Raw genomic sequence first — 19,385 nt, forward strand, 5'->3', positions numbered from 1 at the left:
TCGTGAGCAGTGAACAAGTGATACAAGTTTCAGAAACGATCAGTGAGAATTTCCTTTCTTAGTTGTTATGGTTTTAAGTTAAATGGAACCTCAGCTATGTAGCACAGGAACCAGAATTAGCACATTTTTCCTTCTGTGCTTCTCTTAGGTCTCACCAGTAAGAGGCTATGACAGTTTCTAATGTCCATGTTGATAGATGGCTTTGAAGGTTTGGCTCTTTATTGTGAGAAGCCTCATGGCCATTTGATGTCTGTCTCAGTCCTCCTAATACTGCATAGTTTGTGAATAAGTCCAAAGTTAATACTCAGTTTTCCCCTTCTCTCGATGTAGTTGATATATTTTGAGATTATTCATGTTTCTAGTTTTAGTTCATCCTTTGGGAAAAGCTTTTCTCTGAAGTAGTGGGAAAACAGACGTTGGTCAGGAGTCCTGTGTTTTAGTTGTTAACTTATTTGCTAACTAGCAAAATGGCTTCAGGTAAGAGCATTACCTCCCTTGGTCTCCATTTATCAAATAAAGGAGATGCTGTAAGGTTCATTTTCTGATTATTATTACTTTAAGGCTAATATCTTATGCTTTTTTGATGTCATTGAGTCCTAACTGATTTTGTGTGGCCTCTTGTTAGGTATATGAAGACTGGGATTGTTTTAAAGTAAACGATGTTCTTGAGTTATATGGCATACTCTCTGTGGATCCTGTGCTAAGTATACTGAATAATGATGAAAGGTGAGTCTATTTTGAGATAATTTCAAACTTTGAGAAAAGTTGGAGGATGGTTATATAAAGAACTCCCTTTTCCCTTCATTCAGATTTACAGATGGTTAACACTTAGGGTCCATTTGTTTTGTCATTCATTTGTGCTTATTTTTAGATACATACATTTTTATACATATGTAGTTTTTGGAAACACTTTTGTGTATGTAATATCCTAAATACTTGCTGCATCCGTATTTCCTGAGAACAAAGACCCTCTCATATATAATCAGAGTATAGCTGCAAAGTTTGGAAGTTTGTCGTGAATACATAGCACCCTAAGCACAGTCCATACTAAATTTCGTTAAGTGTTTCAGTGCTGTTCTTTCTGACAGTCTTTTTCTTGGTCCAGAATCCATAGGATCACTCGTTGCATTAACCTCGAGCGGTCTCCAGCTCTTAGTTGTCCTTCAAGGACTTGATACTTTTCTTTTTTTTCCTGTCCTTCAACGTACTGACACTTTTCTTGACACGATGAGAAAATCCATTTCTCATAGTACAGAGGCACCAAGATCGAGACGCCAGCATTTGGTGAGGGCCCGTTTCCTGGCTTGTAGGTGGCTGTCTTCTTGCTGTGTCCTCACGTGGCAGAGCAGACTCACGACACTTTGAAGAGTACAGACCAGTTACTTTGTAGGACGTCTGTCCGTTTGGGTTTATCTGATGTTTCCTTGTGATTAGATTCCGGCTATGCATTTTGGGCAGAAAACTACAAAGTGATGTATTTTTCTCAGTGCATCACATCTGGAGGTACAGTGTCCTCTTACTGGTGAAATTCTTTCTGATCACTTTGTTACACTTGGTACACACTTGTACATACATATACCTTTATCATAATATGACGTATGTAGGTAGTCTGAAATCTGTCAGGTAACAGCTGACGATGAGGAGGAGCATTTTCTGTTCTCTCAGGAGAAGTGCAGGTGGAGCTGTCCTCGGCTCGAGTTCTCATTTCATTTTCAGAGATGGGTGTTAGTTTTCGTGTGTACAGCTGCCGCCTCTGTGAACTGAAGCTCTGTCATTTCTCGGCAGGGACGCCTGTTCGCTGCTGGACCCAATGGAATGCACGGACGTGGCTGAGGAACAGAGGGTGCACAGTCCTCCTGCCTCCTTAGTGCCAAGAATCCATGTGGTCTTAGCCCAGAAGCTGCAGCACATCAACCCCTTACTGCCTGCTTGCCTTAACAAGGAGGAGAGCAAGACCTGTAAGTGTAAGTGCTGATGCCTCGTGGCCCAGAGACTCACCCGGCGTGTGGGAGCTACATTTTGTGGAGCTGTTGGTCAGATGCTCAGTCGTCAGGATAAGTTCCTCCAGCGGTCACCATCGCTTTGCCCATTTTCCTTTGTGTTAATTCTCTTCATTAAAATGGGCACCCCACCCCCGCCGAAAGGTATACCCCCTTGTCTTGTCTTGACAGTCGGTATCACTGACGGGCCAGTATTGGAAGCCCCTGCTAGTTGTCTCCTGACGTGCAGTGCTTCGTTCCATAGTTACTTTTTAGCCAAAGAGACACGAGAGGACCTGGTGTGTGTGCTGAACCTGATCACCCTTCTCTCTCCAGTTGTTTCCGGTTTCATGTCCGAATTGTCTCCAGTCAGAGCAGAACTGCTTGGGTTCCTCACTCATGCCCTTCTGGGAGACAGCTTGGCCGCTGAGTACCTTATATTACATCTCATCTCTACAGTGTAAGTGCTGTGTTCCTGGGAGTTTGGTGTTTTGTTGAGAGGGAGAAAGAAGAGGAAGGTTTCTGAGATAATTTGTTTTGTTTATTAGGCTTCATCACCAGATGGTTTCAGTGCAACAGCTGTTACACTGAATAATCACAGATATTCCTTTGTGCAGGTTTTCTGAGTCACGTGTAGCATTTTGATTGTATCTCCTTAAATTTAAGAGCTAAACTAGGTATAGAACCTAGCTGATGAGTAAAGTAAGCTGTCTTGTCATTTTTGCAGTCTGCAAGTCCTGTTTATACATCCTGAGGCTCTGTGTCTACTCTCTGCGAGGCCCATTGGGTGCACGTCTCACTTGCGCATGGACGTGAGCCCCTCTCCCTCTCACCTCACTATAGCTCTTTGTTTTCCAGTTTCAAAGTAACGTGCATACCTTCAATAAGTTCCAAGAGCATAAAGAAGAAAGCAGAAATTGTCTGTAATCTCATCAGTTAACAGACCTTGGTAGCTGATGATATCATCTTTTTTTGTTTGCATATGTATACCTCCCTACTTGGGTCTCAGTTATACTCTGAATAGATCATTAGCTTGCTTTTATCATTAATAAATATTAAACATTCTCCCATCATAATTCTCCTTGAGCCTTTTAATGGCTGTACAGTATATTTCATTATAGACAGTTGTACTTTTCCTATAAATGTTAGGCTTTCCTAGTTTTTCTCTGTTTAAATAACTCTGTAGTAAACATGTTTGTCCTAAAAAATCTTTCCTCAGGTAGGATTTGAGACAGTAGTACAAAATGGTTGAATGCATAGATGCTGGAACCAAATTGGCTATGTTCAAGTCCAGCTCTACCACTTCATGGCTGTGTGAACATGGGCATATTATTTAAAATGCCTCAGATTTCTCATCTGTAAAATGAAAATAATATTACCTACCTCAGAGAAACCTGTATGCAGGTCAGGAAGCAACAGTTAGAACTGGACACGGAACAACAGACTGGTTCCAGATAGGAAAAGGAGTACGACAAGGCTGTATATTGTCACCCTGCTTATTTAACTTATATGCAGAGTACATCATGAGAAACGCTGGGCTGGAAGAAACACAAGCTGGAATCAAGATTGCTGGGAGAAATATCAATAACCTCAGATATGCAGATGACACCACCCTTATGGCAGAAAGTGAAGAAGAACTAAAGAGCCTCTTGATGAAAGTGAAAGAGGAGAGTGAAAAAGTTGGCTTAAAGCTCAACATTCAGAAAACTAACATCATGGCATCTGGTCCCATCACTTCATGGGAAGTAGATGGAGAAACAGTGGAAACAGTGCCAGACTTTATTTTTTGGGGGCTCCAAAATCACTGCTGATGGTGACTGCAGCCATGAAATTAAAAGTCACTTACTCCTTGGAAGGAAGGTTATGACCAACCTAGATAGCATATTTAAAAGCAGAGACATTACTTTGCCAACAAAAGTCCGTCTAGTCAAGGCTATGGTTTTTCGAGTGGTCATGTATGGATGTGAGAGTTGGACGGTGAAGAAAGCTGAGCACCGAAGAATTGATGCTTTTGAACTGTGGTGTTGGAGAAGGCTCTTGAGAGTCCCTTGGACTGCAAGGAGATCCAACCAGTCCATCCTAAAGGAGATCAGTCCTGGGTATTCATTGGAAGGACTGATGTTGAAGCTGAAACTCCAATATTTTGGCCACCTCATGCGGAGTTGACTCATTGGAAAAGACTCTAATGCTGGGAAGGATTGGGGGCAGGAGGAGAAGGGGACAACAGAGGATGAGATGGTTGGATGGCATCACCAACTCGATGGACATGGGTTTGGGTAAACTCTGGGAGTTGGTAATGGACAGGGAGGCCTGGCCTGCTGCGATTCATGGGGTCGCAAAGAGGCGGACACAACTGAGAGACTGGACTGAACTGAACAGAGTGTTTGGGAATTAAATGATAAAGTACTTAGAACAGTACTTGGCACGTGGTAGAGGAATAATACCAGCACTTTAAGTATTGGCTATTATTTTCATTACTGTTTCTGTTTTTTAAAAAATGCTGATCAGAGTAATTGGCTTTATTTTTAATGACAGTATTAAGCTAATTTTTCTTTGTTTGCCTTTTGATGGAGATCAGGAAATCACCTAAGTGTCTTACTGGTTGATACCTTTTTTTTTTTTTCTAGATATACAAGAAGAGATGTTCTTCCACTAGGAAAATTCACGGTTAACTTGAGTGGTTGTCCACGGAATAGTACCTTCACGGAACACTTATATCGAATTATTCAACATCTGGTTCCGGCGGTAAGATCAACATAAACACGTGTTATAAACCTAAGTACACTTTAAAAGTCCATCTAATGGTCTTTCATTCAACCCAAATATTTAACTTTGAGATTTTAATAGATCTCATTAAGGGGAAACAAAGCCTGCCCAGTTTCATAATTTAAAATGTACTTACCTCTAAACATTTCACTTTTCCTTTGTTGCCTTAGCATGAATTTCTTTGAATAACAGTTAATACAGCTGTAGTAATTCCTTTAACATTGTACTCTCCTTTGATGCCAGTTTGTACGATTTGGTATCCTTTGTATGCTTTAAGATTTTAAATGTCAATTAACTCTAAATTGTAAGAGCATAATTCTTTTTAGTTGAGGAAATAACTTCATCTCTGCTGCCCAAGTTTAATTCCTGTTTGAAAGTCAAGCTACCTTTATTTGCCAGGGCATCTGGAATGAAGTGTTTGTGTGATGGTAAGATCTTAGGGGAATAGCTTCTGATTAGTTGTGTGCCTGGCAATGCTGATCACACCTTACTTTGGAAATTTAAGAGATTGAAGCAGATCATTCATTTAATCAGTGTTTATTCAGTGTCTTTTGGGCCCTTAAGAAACACAGCAATAGACCAAATAGACCAGCATTCCTCACTCTCCTTGACTTACTTTACACTCTTGAAAAATCATTGAGGACTCAAAGAGATATTGTTTGTGTGGATTGTTTGTATCCTCAATTTACCATGTTAGAAATTAAAAACATGCTAAGATAGTCATTGAAAACAAATCAATTATATATGAACATAAGCAAAATGTTTTGTGAAAATAGCTATTTTTTCCAAACAAAAAAATATCAGTGATAAAAGTGACATTGTTTTAAATTTTTGCCAGTCTCTGTAATGTCTGGATTAATAGACAGCTGGATTGGCATATCTGTTTCTGCATTCAGTTTATTGTAACATGATGTTTTGACTGAAGTATACGAAGGAGAGCTGGCCTCACACAGATGAAAAAGTAGTTGACGAAGGAAGGGCCATTTTAATGGCCTTTTCAGATAACTGTGGACGTTCTGATACTGAACGAAAGCTGTGCATGTGATATTTTCTTCAAAAAGAGTTGCAAGTGTGAAATCTGAGATCTCATCAGTGAGCTTTTTATGCTCTGCTGTCGTAAATTCGTTGGTCTCTCTTGCACACTGAATGGATCTTTTATCCAGGATTTTGACCTCATGGGACCCCATAAACGGGTCTTAGCAAGCCTCTGGCAATATCTTTTTTTTTAAGCTTCTGGGTATTTGAGATACATATACTAATATATATCTCAGTTGTCTATGATTTGTTTCTGGTTCACTAGTAAAATAAAAATTATTCTCCAGGAATACTGAACAGGACAGTTGAGAATAAAGCAGCTCATAGAATCAGAGAAATTCTTACTTAGGATGTAGAAATTTTTGCTTCTGAGAGCTCCAGAAACCATGAGCCTACTCCCTTAGAAATTGATAAGATCTTTCTTTCCGTATAAAAGGTAGTGTTTAACTCCAAATACATATTTTCTTAAAAGAGGGAAACTTGCTAATTAGAAAATTTCTCTTTGCAGTCTTTTCGTCTGCAGATGACTATAGAGAACATGAACCACTTGAAGTTCATTCCCCACAAAGACTATGCAGCCAATCGCTTGGTCAGTGGGCTCCTGCAGCTGCCCAGCAACACTTCGCTTGTAATTGACGAGACTCTCCTGGAGCAGGGGCAGCTGGACACACCAGGTGTGTGCACGGACGTTTCCCCACCATTTCTAAGTCCCAGCAAAGCCAGGCTGGATAATGATTTTCTAAAAATATAACCGTGAACAAGGGCAGATTCACACTTCACAGATATTTAAGATAAAGGCTTGCTCTGTGAATTTAGTTAAAGCTTATATGGTAAACAAACAAGTTGTGTACATCAGCTATGTTTTATGATGCTATGAAAATTGTACCATGTTACAAGTAAGTAACATAGCTTTTTAAAGGCTACAAGGGAGGAGGCTTTGCCTTTAGTCCTGTATTATCTCAAAAGAAAAGTTGTAGAAAAGACCTAATAAAACATTTTCTTACCAACCAATGTGATTAAACTTTTTTTCCAAAGAATCAAAATATTCAGTAGATCAAATGGCTTGAACTAAATGTTACGGAACATGTTACGAAATTATAAGAAAGCAGATTGCTTTGCCTGTGCTCAAATGAGAATGCAGACGACACTTTGCTAGTGATCGGTTCAAGAGGTAAAGGTAGAAAAAGCAGTGTTAGACTGAATAGGATTAAGGCAAAAATGAGTATAAATTCATTAAAATTCAATAACCTCATCTCTGTATAAAAATCGTTTTGGTCCTGCCAGATTATTTTAGTCCTGTGAACACATCACATACAAAGTAATCTTACTTTTATTGGGAATTATTTTATGTCTAATTGCACACCAGATGCTTGATAGTAAATTTTGGGTGGGTCGGTGCGGAATCTTGGCTCCAAAAATATGTTTTATCTATCTTGACAAATATTGTCTGTGAGCCCTCTTAGTTAATGGTCATTTAGAAAATTGGACAGTGCCTCTCATAGTTTTTTAAAGCAGTAGAAATCTCATGTCTTATTATCAATGTCAGCAAAACTAATTTGGTTAAGTAATTAAAATCAAGCTACTGAAAAATTATTTTCTTGCTTTTGTAGGTGTTCATAATGTGACTGCCCTGAGCAACCTAATAACTTGGCAGAAGGTGGATTATGACTTCAGCTACCACCAGATGGAATTTCCCTGCAACATTAATGTTTTTATTACTTCAGAGGGGAGATCGCTCCTGCCGGTATGAAGGGTCATTTTGAAATGGAGGGCAGTTACTGGAAAGAGATCTGTACTTTTGCTTTGTTTCTTGGCACTGCTTATTATTAATAAGCTAAACTCGTTTAAAAATTGTGGCTGCTGATTATTAATGAGGGAATTGAATATTTTGGTGCTCTGGGATGAACACCTTGTATCTAGAAAGAAAATCACAAGGTAAGGAAAGAAAGCTGTGGCAGCAGAAACCCCCACAAGTGGGGAGAGAAAGTAGAAGCTGTCTGTAAATTGCCTGATTAACATCCAGACCTTGGTTCTTGTTGCCTCTGTTACACTGTTTTCTGCCAATCTTTCGTGAGAAATATTTGAGAATTCCCTTTAGAATGTTCCTAATCAGCCTGGTAGTTACTTCAGTGCTTCATGGAAGAGCACTTTTACTTCTGAGACTTCTAATGATGAGAAATATTCCCAGTTGCTTGAAAGACATCTAGTTGCTCTGTATAATGTGCTCACCCGTGATGTATGAGGAACTGCCTGTGAATGAGAACGATGTGGCCCAGTGGTAAGTTTCTGTGGTGAAAGTGATTTGCTTTTGTGGTGTCTAGAAACACGGTTCAGTAAGATACAGAGTACATATTCCATGAAGAAGGAAACATCTAAAACGTTTTAATTAGCCACTTTGTAGAGATGCACTCTCTTTCTGTATGCTTACTGATACCACTGAGGAAACATAAGTAACCAAGAAAAGGCTAGCTTTGGTAATTATTGCTGGGTAGTTACAGCTCACATAAATTAATATTAAAAAGTGACCTCCCCCTAATAATAAATCATATTTCCTATTTCCCTCAGGGGCTTACAGAGCTGAAGCATCCCCTGAAAATTTAGATTAATTTAGGAACTTGGAAAACACTGTGTACTGTTTCTCTTTTTAGGCAGACTGCCAGATCCACTTACAGCCGCAGCTAATGCCACCAAACATGGAGGAGTACATGAACAGCCTTCTCTCCGCGGTGCTGCCCTCCGTGCTGAATAAATTCCGCATCTATCTGACCCTTCTGAGGTTCCTGGATTATAGCATCTCTGATGAAATAACCAAGGTGTGTTTGGGTTAAAACAAAGGATTTCTCTGTGTTGAATTGGAATAATCTATTTACATTTACTGTAATTACTGATAAGGTAATTTTGCTATTTGTTTTCTGTGTCATAATGTCTTTTGTTCCTCTGTTCCTGTCTTTTGTTTGATATAGATATTACTAGTGTACAATTTTAATTTTGTCTTCTATGATACATATTTTTTTTCTTTAGTGGTTGCCCTGGGAGCTATATTAACATCTTAATTATGATAATCCGGGATTAATTTAGGATTAATGCCACTTTACTTATAATAGTATGCAACAGCTTTGCTCCTTCATAATTCCATTCCTTCCTTTGTGCTTTATTATCATTCAGATTACATCTTTATATTGTATGTCTATCAACACATTTATAATTATTGTTTTATGCAGTTGTCTTTAAAGACATTTATACTACCTTTTGTATTTACCCGTGTGGATACCCTTACCAGTGACCTTCACATGGATCTGAGTTACTTTCACTTCAGCCTGGAGAACTTTCATATTTCTCAGGGTTTTTCTGTTAAGGGAGATCTGCTTGTGACAAATTCTGAGTTTTTGCTTATCTGGGAATGTCTTAATTTCTCCTTAATTTTTGAAAGTCAACTAATTTTGCTGGGTGTGGAATTCCTAGTTCATAGGCTTGTTCTTTCAGCACTTTGAGTAAGTCCTCCAGCTGCCTTTTGGACTTTGTGATAAGTCAGTTTCCAGTGAGAGGATTCTTTGTACATTAGTGAGTCATTTTTCTCTTGTCCTTTGAAGATTCTCTCTGGCTTTTGACAGTTGAGCTGTGATGTGTCTAGATGGTGGATCTCTTGAGTTTATCCTACTTGCAGTTTATTGAGTTTCTTGGATATGCAGATTAATGCACATTTTGGGGAAGCTTTCAAGACATTTGGTAGATTTTTTACCACTGTGTAAGTTTCTTCCTGCCCCTCTCTCCCTCCTCCCTGGCATTCCCAGGTATGTACGTGGTACACTTGATGGGTCCCACAGGTCTTTGAGGCTCTGTTCGGATAACCTCGGTCAGCCTGTCTACAGATTTTCTGAATTTTCTGCCAGTTAAATTCTGCTGTGGAGCCTTTCAAGTGAATTTTTAATTTAAGGTGTATTTTTCAACTTCAGGATCTGTTTGCTTTTTAAATAATTTCTCTTTATTGATATTTTCTATTTGATATCATTCTCATGCCTTCAGTTCTTTATTCCTGGTGCCCTTTAGTTCTTTGAATGTATTTAAAATAGCTGATTTAAGGTCTTTGTGTAAAAAAAAAAAAAAGGTCTTTGTGTAGTAACTCCAATGTTTAGGTTTCCTCAAGACTTCTTCTTTTCCCACGAAGCGGACCACGCATTCTTGTTTCTTAGTATGTCTTCCAGTTTTTGTGTTGAAAGCCTGGTGCTTTAAATAATATAATCTGGCACCTTTGCTCTGGCAGATTCTCCCCTGCCCTAGGGTTTATTGTTGTTGCTGTTTGTTGTTTAGTGACTTTTTTGAATTGATTTCTAAAAGTCTGTATTCTTAGTTGTATGTGGGCACAGAAGTCTCCCTCAGTTAGTTCAGTGGTCAGTGATTGGAAAGAAATTTAATTTCCTTAGATGCCTGCAAACAGTCTCCCAGTATAAGCCAAGGGACTCTGTGTCCATGGTGGAGCAAATCTTCGGCACTCAGCCGTGCAGTTTACAACTCTGCCCTAGCCTTTGCCTTCTGCTCACACAGAGCCTCAGGGTTGTTGAGGAGTGAGAGCTTATGGCCTGCCTGCTCAGGCTCAGATCTCCTGAGCACCTGCACAGCCCTGTGCGTGTATGTGCGTGGCCTTGTAAATTCCTGGTGGTCAGGGGAATATATGGACATTTCATTCCTAGATTTTCTTTTTAATGGTTTTGGTTAGCCTGCTGTTTGCCCCATCTACTATCCAGTGTCTGGGGCAGCTGAGGTGGTCGATAATTGCTTCTGATTGTTTCTGATAAACATTCAGTGGGGGGTGGGGTGGGGGGAGACAAGCTGTGCACCGAACAAGCTCCCAGTCAGGTAAAATAAAGACAGCAAGACAGTAAAGCAATTACCCTTCAATTAAAAAAAAAAGACAGCCTTGCGAATGTGTTCTTCCCAGGAGCCACCAGGCAGTCAGGTAATGACAGTTCTCTGGGAATGGTGCTTTGACAGAGCTCCAGCCCCACCACCTCTCCAGTAGGTTGCCAGACTGTTTTCACGGCTGCTTGGAGATGGGGAAGGGAATGGGGCAAATTTAAATGCCTCAGAGGACAATGTTCTTTTGTCTTTCTCAGAGAAAATGCTCCCCTGTTTCAGGGGTCTGGTTAATTTCTAGTATTGAAGGAGCTGATGTTGATCATTTTTGCCAGTGTTCTTGTTCTCTGTAATGGTGGGGAAATTTTCAGAGGTCCTGACTTGGCCAGTTTTGCTGACATCTCTCTCCCTGTATTTAAAGGCATCATGTTTTGCTATGCGAATTGCTGGCTTGTATCTGTCTGACCTTCTCAAAAATGACTCTTGAGTTTTATTATTTTGTTTCCAGTACTCTCCTCAGTGGTATAATTTTGGTGTAAAGTTTGGTTTTTGGCCCTTTTACCCACACTGTCTCATTTGTCCAAGGTGCAGGGCTGACCTCATTTTCCCATCGGGTAAGGGACCATCTTACTTTAGCTTGGTAAAGAATCCTTTTTCCCACAAAATGCAAATATCATTTCCTCATAAGGAGTAACTTTAAAGTTCATTTACTGTTTTGATAAAGGCAGTTGAAGATGACTTTGTGGAGATGCGCAAGAACGATCCTCAGAGCATCACTGCCGACGATCTCCACCAGTTACTCATCGTAGCTCGGTGAGTCAGTCCCTGTCCACCGTTGCCTTTTCAGCGACCTGTGGCTAACTCTCCTTATTTAGGGTAACTGAGGCAGACTTGCAAAAATGGAAATGAACTGTTCCCTTCTAAAAACCCTCTTGTGAAATGGCTCACAGAGGGGGAACTATGTTTGGCCAGAGATCACTTCAGTGGACAAGGCATGCTCCTTGTTCTCCACTCAAAGGGAAGAAAGTGAAAAGTGTTAGTCACTCAGTTGTGTCTGACTCTCTGCAACCCTGTGGACTGTAGTCCACCAGGCTCCTCTATCCATGGAATTCTCCAGGCAAGAATACTGGAGTGGGTAGCCATTCTCTTCTCCACAGGATCTTCCTGACACAGGGATTGAACCCGTCTCCTGCAGTGCCGGCAGATTCTTTACCATCTGAGCCACCAGGGAAGCCCCACTCTTAAAGAGGGAATCATTCCAAATCTGACTCTGAAAGGATTCCTCTGTAGAAGTCTTAACTTGGCTGTTGAGTTGGGTAGCTACCAGATGGTCTTATCTCCCACAACAACATTTTTTAAAAAACTTCTAAACTAGTAGGTTTTTGTTTTTTTTTAAAGGCCTTTTTCTAGGTCTAGACTATAATTTGTTTCTGTATTTCAAACCAGGTTTCTGTCTCTCAGTGCTGGTCAGACAACGCTGTCAAGAGAACGATGGCTAAGAGCCAAGCAGCTGGAGTCTTTAAGAAGAGCCAGGCTTCAACAGCAGAAATGTGTCAATGGAAATGAACTTTAAAGGTCTGACATCTATTAAAGAGTAATGGGCAAATTGTAGCCACATTATTGTAAAATTCAAATATCATTTATATCACATTGTTTTGTAGATAATTTGTATCAAAGAAACCAATGACTTTTCCTGAAATCACGCCTGGTAACATCTAAAGTTTATATAATATTTAGTAAGGGCTTTTACCTTACTGATTTTATGGAGCTTTTGAATTTTGTTTTATAATTATATAAATTAGTAACAATGTACAAAAATGTATTTGATATTAAAAATTTAATATTGATAATGTTGCTGATATACCATTTCCTTAGTTTCCTTAGCTTCAGCTAAGTCATAGGCCAGACTCTGTTGAAATAGGAAATGTGAACATCATTTGAAGAAAACTGTTGCAATTCCAAAGTCAAAGGAATTGTTCGCTTCAGATTTTTGTCTCTCCAGTGAACAGTGGGTCTGAATGTGTATAGTGCTCCAAGTTTGGGGAATGGAGCATACTTGCCATTAATTCACATATGTAGTATCATTTCCCAGACATTTGACCACACCTTTTTTCCATTTATTTAATAGTTTTTAACAACATGCAAAGCAAATCTTTAAATGGCAGTGGTCCCCAGACTTTTGGGTTTCATGGACCAGTAATATTTCCAAAAATTGTGGAGGATTGAGAGTTGCCAATTTATTTTGCCAGGTAATCTGAAAGAAGTGACTGTATTATCACCTTTTTTTTTTTTCATAAAAGAACAGTCTCAGAACAAGAGAGAGTCCTTTAAATGGAATAAATGTAGCTTTTTTGGAAGAAAAAAAAATTATATTGTTCTTATTTTTCTCATTTCACTCCAGTGCGTTTGGGAACTGCTTGTTTATGGGACTCACTTAAAGGGAATGCTGCCTGCCCTGTGAAGTTGTTTTGCCCAAAGAGGAAGAGAACAAAATAATTTAACTTTTTAAAAAATGCTTTCTTAAAAAAATGGGTTTTTATTCTTTTCCTAATAATGTCATTTAGTTGCTTTGATGATTACCTTGCATTTTGAACTTCTTATATGTTTATCCATTAGTTCCAGATGTATTAGATCAACTAACATTATCTGCTAGTCCAGGAATGTCCTGATAAAACTGTATGTGGTAGGTTATCACCAAGTTACAGTTTTAACAAATTTTTAAAGGAACAGAAATATTATCCATAGCTAGAAAGCAAATTGATAAAGCATAGTAGTATAATTGTGGCATCAAGAATCTTTGGAAAGGTTAGAACATTACTTTTTTAAGCTACCACTGGTTACATATAAAAATTAGTTTCTTTAGTCAGTAACGTAGAAACATTAGAGATCAGTTAAATGATTACTTAAATTTGGCATCCCCCTGGCCCCGAGGCCTCAACTGAGAAAACAGGGTCAGCCTTGCAAATGGAGCAATCTGCTATGCCTCATGAACTGAAGTGGAAATTATTAGTTCTTTAACTTTTCCTAAACTCAAATCTATTTTTATAAACTAATGTAAATAATCTGTTTATACTTAGAATTCTAACTGGTTTTCATTTTTATAACTGGTAGATTAGACTTTCCTTAAACTTTTAGAAATAAAACAAAGGCTCAGCTGGATTTGTGAGAATAAACTTCAAAAGAGTAGATTAGTTCCTGTGTGTTTAATGTGCCAATGTGGATTGTAATTTACCAAAGAGTACATAATTTGCCTGGTCTTACAGAAAAGTTCCCTTGAAAGGAAAACCTTCTTTCAAATAAATAAAACTTACCAAATTACTAGTACTTTGGGCTGTTTTTCATGAATTATGAGGCTCACCCCATGTGATCTTCTGTGTGGAGAATCATTACCAGAGATAAACTTCAGTATGAGATGATTAACATGGTGTCCCCCCCCACCGAGGGCCCACTCAGGTAAGAGATTGGTACTCTGGGCTTCAGAAGTCCTTTTCTCCATGGGGACAATTTGTTGATCTAATGCAATATTAACCCAATTTTAAGCATCGGGAAACTGAATAGGCATCTATATTACCCTGACTGGATTTAAACATCACCTCCTTATTTTAGTTTTCAAAAATCTCTGTCAAATTAATTTCCTTGGAGTTTTAAATGCATTTTTATCACTTGACCGTGACTTTATTCTCTCTCATGTTGTAGGACACCTTAATAGTTTCAAGAAAAAATGGTAACAGAGTACATGTTCAGTTTTGATGTTTAGTTTTTAAAATCATGATAACACTTTAAGAATGAAGTATTTGGAAAGGCTGGAACCAGGAGTTTCAGTTATAGCTAACTAACTTACTAACCTTTGCTTCTGAATTCTTCAGTCTGACTTAAATCAAACCCTTATCTTCAAAATGTTATTAAAGGAATTCTCATACACATTGTCACACTTTAAATTATAATGATGTTTTATTTTAAATAGTCACAACATCTGACACTTCAAAAAAAGATACCACTAATAAATAACAAAAGTGGAAATACTTATCAAAGTTACAACAGACATGATGTTTAGCTGAGAATCACTTCAACAGAACAGAGTAAGGCTCTAAAGATACCAGACAAACCAATACTTGTTTGGAATACCATGTGCAACTCTCTTACTGTATGGGCTTACAGACAAGGCCCTAGTTCCATGCGGTCAACGTTACAGTCGTGCTGCAGGCTAACATTTTCAGTAGTTTTGAGAGCCTATACAAGATGTTATGGACTGCACCCTGCAAAAAGTTAACAACTTGAAAATTTCTTTCAAGCTTTACCAGTGTCCAATGTGTATATTTTTAACATTTCTGAAGAGAGAACAAAATGAATAGGTGCTGGTATTCACATCTGATATCTCAGGTTTCATGGCAGACAAGTCTTAATGCTCCTAGACTTTGGGGTGTACAAGGTAGGAATATTTTAAATTTATTTAAGTAGAGTGTGGGGAAAATTAGGATCAAATGGGCATACATTCCTTGACTCCAGTGCCATTAGCCCTGTTAACTCTATAGGGAATGGTTAAACCATCAAAAATTAAACCAATAGTTTTTACATTAAAATGCTTCTCCATACTAGTAACACTTAAGAGTCACTAAACTAAGAATTTACCTTGTAGAGGTTAACACACAGAAATGAGCTGACAGAACAGTAACAATTATGAACAATGCTACTCATCTAAAAGGATCCATGTCCACCCTTTGAATCTACTTCATACATTCTGCCCACCCACCCCACTCCAAAAGTTTCATATTATTATGTCCCAAAGTAATCTATTCCTGAATTACCTGTGAAGAGACAAACTGCTCTGTAGTGTATAAGCTACTTAGGTCCTGTTCTAGGATGATGCATTTCCATTGTCCTAGCTCTCAAATTTGGAAATCTGCTCAGGTTCAGTCTTTTAAAACCTTTCCAAATTAACGTTAATTAGAATTTGTGATCCCTAGATTCACATACAGTACACGCTCTGTGACACCTTTTTGGGGTGGTTAAATAAAAGCCACAGGATTGTGTGACTAAAAACTAAATCTGAATTATTCGTGTCTGGCATTGTGTAAACATATTTTTAAGTTCATTTTGCTGGACTTCATTAACAACTACTTCAGGATCTGCAGGGCTCTTCTGAACCTTTGCCACTGCAAAGTTGATCCCCTGGGTTAATCCAGCCTGGGTAATGTTAGCGACCTGGACCATAGAACTTCGAATCTTTGCAAAAGGAGAGACTGCTCTGCTGCTACAGCTCTCTGAAGGAGAAGGCGTTACATGAAGCCCTCTCTCAAGTTCAAGCGTGCCCGATTCTGAGCCGGGGGTCTTTTGAGATACAACTGAATGCACTGGTTCAACTGACAAAAACTGTGGGCCTGCTGCAGAAAAAGACACATCTAATTGAGAAGGTCGAGAAGGTATCTGTTCCGTCGATTCAAACTGAGTTTCTTCGCTAGAAACTTGATTGGTCATTTGATTTCCTTCCTCACTAGCCTGCTGAGAAACAGAGCTGGTTTCTGATAGCTGGGTCATTTTGTTTTGTGCATCTTGAACAAATCTATGGCAGTAAATATCCGTAGGCTTGGCAAAGCCAGTCAATGTGTATATGTTGTCAGTGGAAGGACTTTTCTTCAAAGAAGACTCCTGGCCTTTTCCAAGCCCGCTTTCATGAGCAATAGTAACCTCTGAAGGAACATGAATACTGATATCAGTGCTGCTAATAGACTGGGATCGACTGCCTAATCGAGGTGCTGAAGCAATAATACCACAACTAGGAAGAACATAGTCTATTGGCCCTACATTCTCTAAAGAGTTAGTTAGCTGCCTGTCTTCATCAGACTTGGAATTTGTAAGAAATTCATCAGAGTGATACGAGTCATTATCTGAAGAGATTTCCCCTTCTGACTCTGCCTGGGCTTTATTATCCATCACACTTGTGTTTTCCATGGTTTCAAGACTACTATCTGATTTCCAAAGATTTACTTTTAAGTTTGGTTTTAGAAAGTTAACTTTCATTTCAGGTTTTGTGAAGTTTCCTAGCTTTCGTAGATTGCCAATGTTTACATTGGATTTGGTCTGTTTCACTTTTTGATTTAGAGATGAAAATTTGCTCATTAAAAATTTTTTTCCCTGGGCCAAAGAGCCTTGGTTTTGAGATCTGATGCCAATGATGTCTTCATGAGGTTTACTGCTTTTCCTACAGATTAGAAAAGAAAAAGGTTAATTTCCCACTGAATCCAATATGACAGTCCCAATTATTAATGTAAGTGAAAACTCAAGTTGGCCTCAATACCTTAAGAGTAGCATACTGCTTAATGACAAATCTAGATAACTCCTTATACAATCATGTGGGCTATATACAATTTTATATACAAAAATTTGTCATTTCAACACATAATTAGTATTAAGAGATGATTAATCAGGTATCTTCATCTTTCTCAAACTTAAGTCTTTGGAACAACCAATGAAGTATTTTCTATTTTGTAACAGGGCGGCCTTTGTTAAGTGACAGTGATGAGTCATCTGCAGGCACTGAGAGGGTAGAGCTGGCACACTATGTGACCTGAACCCCAGGTCCAGCAAGCAGGCCACAGACATCTCCCGCTGAGCTGTCTTCTCTCTCAGGCCGCAAGGGTACTGAAGAACCGCCCTAGAGGAACACTACCTCCACAGTGTCTTCACCCCACCTCTTGAAGCTCTTCACAGTAATCCGATGAGTTATGTTCTCTTGGACCAGACCTTTTGTGTTTACAACTCATCATCATTTGTGATGGCGTGCTTCCTTCAGCTGTTCTCCCTGGCATTCAGAGAGGAGGGGAGGCAGGGAAGCCTAATGGTAGCTTCAACCTCTGTTTTTGCATTATTCTGAGAACTTGTTTCCCCAAAAACCTCACACCCCAAAATTCAAACTATCACATTTCAAAACAACCATATGTGGTGACTCACTACAATCTGGGGGAGCACAGATCCACCACATCCACGATCTAAACCACCAGCAAAGGAGACACTGACTATAAATGGATATTTACAGCATTTTAACTAAAGCTGGTCTATACACATTGCACTTTGGTTGAATTCAGGCAGAGAAGAGATGGAAAGGAGCTCCATTTCCTTATGTTTTCTGTGGGTTATCTGAATTTATCTGAGAAGACTTGGGGCATTCAACATAAATAATTTGTGTTTTCTCTTTAGCCAGCCCTCCTGGTTGCTAAAAATAAGAAAAAAGGCAGTCCTATTTACCGCACATCTCAGTACACGAGTTCAACACTTGGTCATTCAGGATCACTGGTCATGAGAATATTTCATAAAAATTATGTTAAAAAGAGTTATTGAATACAGTACTGCTTTTTTAAAAACCTACTGAAATAATTATTTCTAACAGAAGACTGAAAATTTTTCTCTAGATGACCAGATGGTCCTCCTTTCTAGTGGAATTTGGACTTTAAAACCTGCTCATTAGATGGAAAACCCACAAATTTAAAATGTAAAATAATTTGTTTATAGGCTTTCTTTTCCCAAATTAACCTAGTGTTTAAAACATACTGGCTGGTTATTTTCTCTAAAAAGTTATTTAAATTTGAATGCTCCCTCTCAGAAGTTTTAAAACATATCACTTGTGGCCATAATTTAAACAAAATTATTACTTTTTGATCCATAAAGATATGATCTTTCCCCCTCTAAATTAATCAACACAATATCATAATGTGATTTCTCTCCTTTTTGCAGATACTTTAAAAGAAGTAAAACTTTAATTTTCTCTGTAGAATCAAGACACTTCTGTGCAAAGTGGTTTACTTACCTCTCAAGCTTTTTCTCAATTATAGGTACATCTAATCCCATGGCTTGCTTGGTGATCTGCAGCATCTCCGCAATGCACTGAAGGGTATCTGAAACCCAAATGCAATTGCTTACCCCTTTTCAAAAACATTTAAAAACTAGCCATTCTAACTCAGAACTCTAAATGGAACTTTTAATCTTATAATAAAAGCTTGCTATAATTTACAGAAACATACTACTTGTTCTTCACTCCCCTAATTGAAAATGTTCTAAAATGTTAACAGAAAACTAAATGAACAACAAAAGAACCAAATCAATTGGAATTAAAAGTTTATCTGGAAACTCTCATCTGTCCAAACACTGTGCTAGACGCTGAGACAACAGGCAGGAACAAGATAGGTGTTGTCCCTGACTATTATCCATGAGAGACGTATGTGGTAGGAAAAGCCATCACACTCAAATGGCCAAACACACTGAGAATTCCCATAATAGATTCCCTTGCCCAGACTCTCATCAATTCAGTGTCCCTGCACTGCCAGGAACAAAGCTGCTATTTCAAGATCTCAAATCACAAAGGTATTTTTCCTGATCACTCATTTGTATAATGGTATATACAGTCCCCAGTTGCACTTAGGCTTATAAAAGCAGATAAGTTATAACTGAAACATCTCTGTTACCTTTTCCATCCTCTTCTGGGTTGCGCATTACAGCTCTCAGTGTGTGGAAATAGCCACTTGCTTCTTTACATCTGTAGTGCAATCTCATGCAGGAGAACTTTGGCTTACCAAAAAGAGTGGGTTCAGGACCTAAAGACCCAAATGAATATATGTTAATCCTTCACATAACATTCACTTTCTTCTGTATCTTCAAAATACTGATATTTTTGATATTACCCAAAATACTTCAAAATACTGATCTTCATAATACTTCAAAATATTAATGACTGATTCATCAATCATTTAGCACTTTTTTTCA

The 19,385-nt window shown here is 38.6% G+C and overlaps 2 protein-coding genes across 14 annotated transcripts in view; one reads left to right on the plus strand and one right to left on the minus strand.

Moving 5' to 3' along the window:
• MCMBP (minichromosome maintenance complex binding protein) overlaps positions 1–13,955 on the plus strand; it is a 38,037-nt gene extending 24,082 nt beyond the window's left edge. For 2 of the 4 annotated variants that reach the window (XM_081535996.1, XM_081536003.1), the window contains exons 8-16: positions 626–726; positions 1,786–1,964; positions 2,316–2,439; positions 4,607–4,724; positions 6,289–6,454; positions 7,391–7,524; positions 8,429–8,593; positions 11,356–11,444; positions 12,078–13,955. In XM_081535996.1, the coding sequence (XP_081392122.1) occupies positions 626–726; positions 1,786–1,964; positions 2,316–2,439; positions 4,607–4,724; positions 6,289–6,454; positions 7,391–7,524; positions 8,429–8,593; positions 11,356–11,444; positions 12,078–12,204 (1,203 nt within the window). In that variant the 3' untranslated portion in view covers positions 12,205–13,955. The remainder of the gene's footprint in view (positions 1–625; positions 727–1,785; positions 1,965–2,315; positions 2,440–4,606; positions 4,725–6,288; positions 6,455–7,390; positions 7,525–8,428; positions 8,594–11,355; positions 11,445–12,077) is intronic. The other 2 variants (XM_081536007.1, XM_081536014.1) reach the window with 1 other exon arrangement.
• A 608-nt stretch (positions 13,956–14,563) lies between these two features.
• Positions 14,564–19,385, minus strand: part of INPP5F (inositol polyphosphate-5-phosphatase F) — an 88,424-nt gene continuing 83,602 nt past the window's right edge. For 9 of the 10 annotated variants that reach the window (XM_081535933.1, XM_081535968.1, XM_081535937.1 and 6 more), the window contains 3 exons: positions 19,088–19,216; positions 18,433–18,520; positions 14,564–16,830 (listed from right to left, as the gene is read on the minus strand). In XM_081535933.1, coding sequence (XP_081392059.1) covers positions 15,672–16,830; positions 18,433–18,520; positions 19,088–19,216 — 1,376 coding nt within the window. In that variant the 3' untranslated portion in view covers positions 14,564–15,671. The remainder of the gene's footprint in view (positions 16,831–18,432; positions 18,521–19,087; positions 19,217–19,385) is intronic. The other variant, XM_081535979.1, reaches the window with a different exon arrangement.

This window comes from Giraffa tippelskirchi, chromosome 2 (assembly GCF_054371585.1).
Source record: "Giraffa tippelskirchi isolate mGirTip1 chromosome 2, T2T-mGirTip1v1.2.pri, whole genome shotgun sequence".
Taxonomy (NCBI): Eukaryota; Metazoa; Chordata; class Mammalia; order Artiodactyla; family Giraffidae; genus Giraffa; species Giraffa tippelskirchi.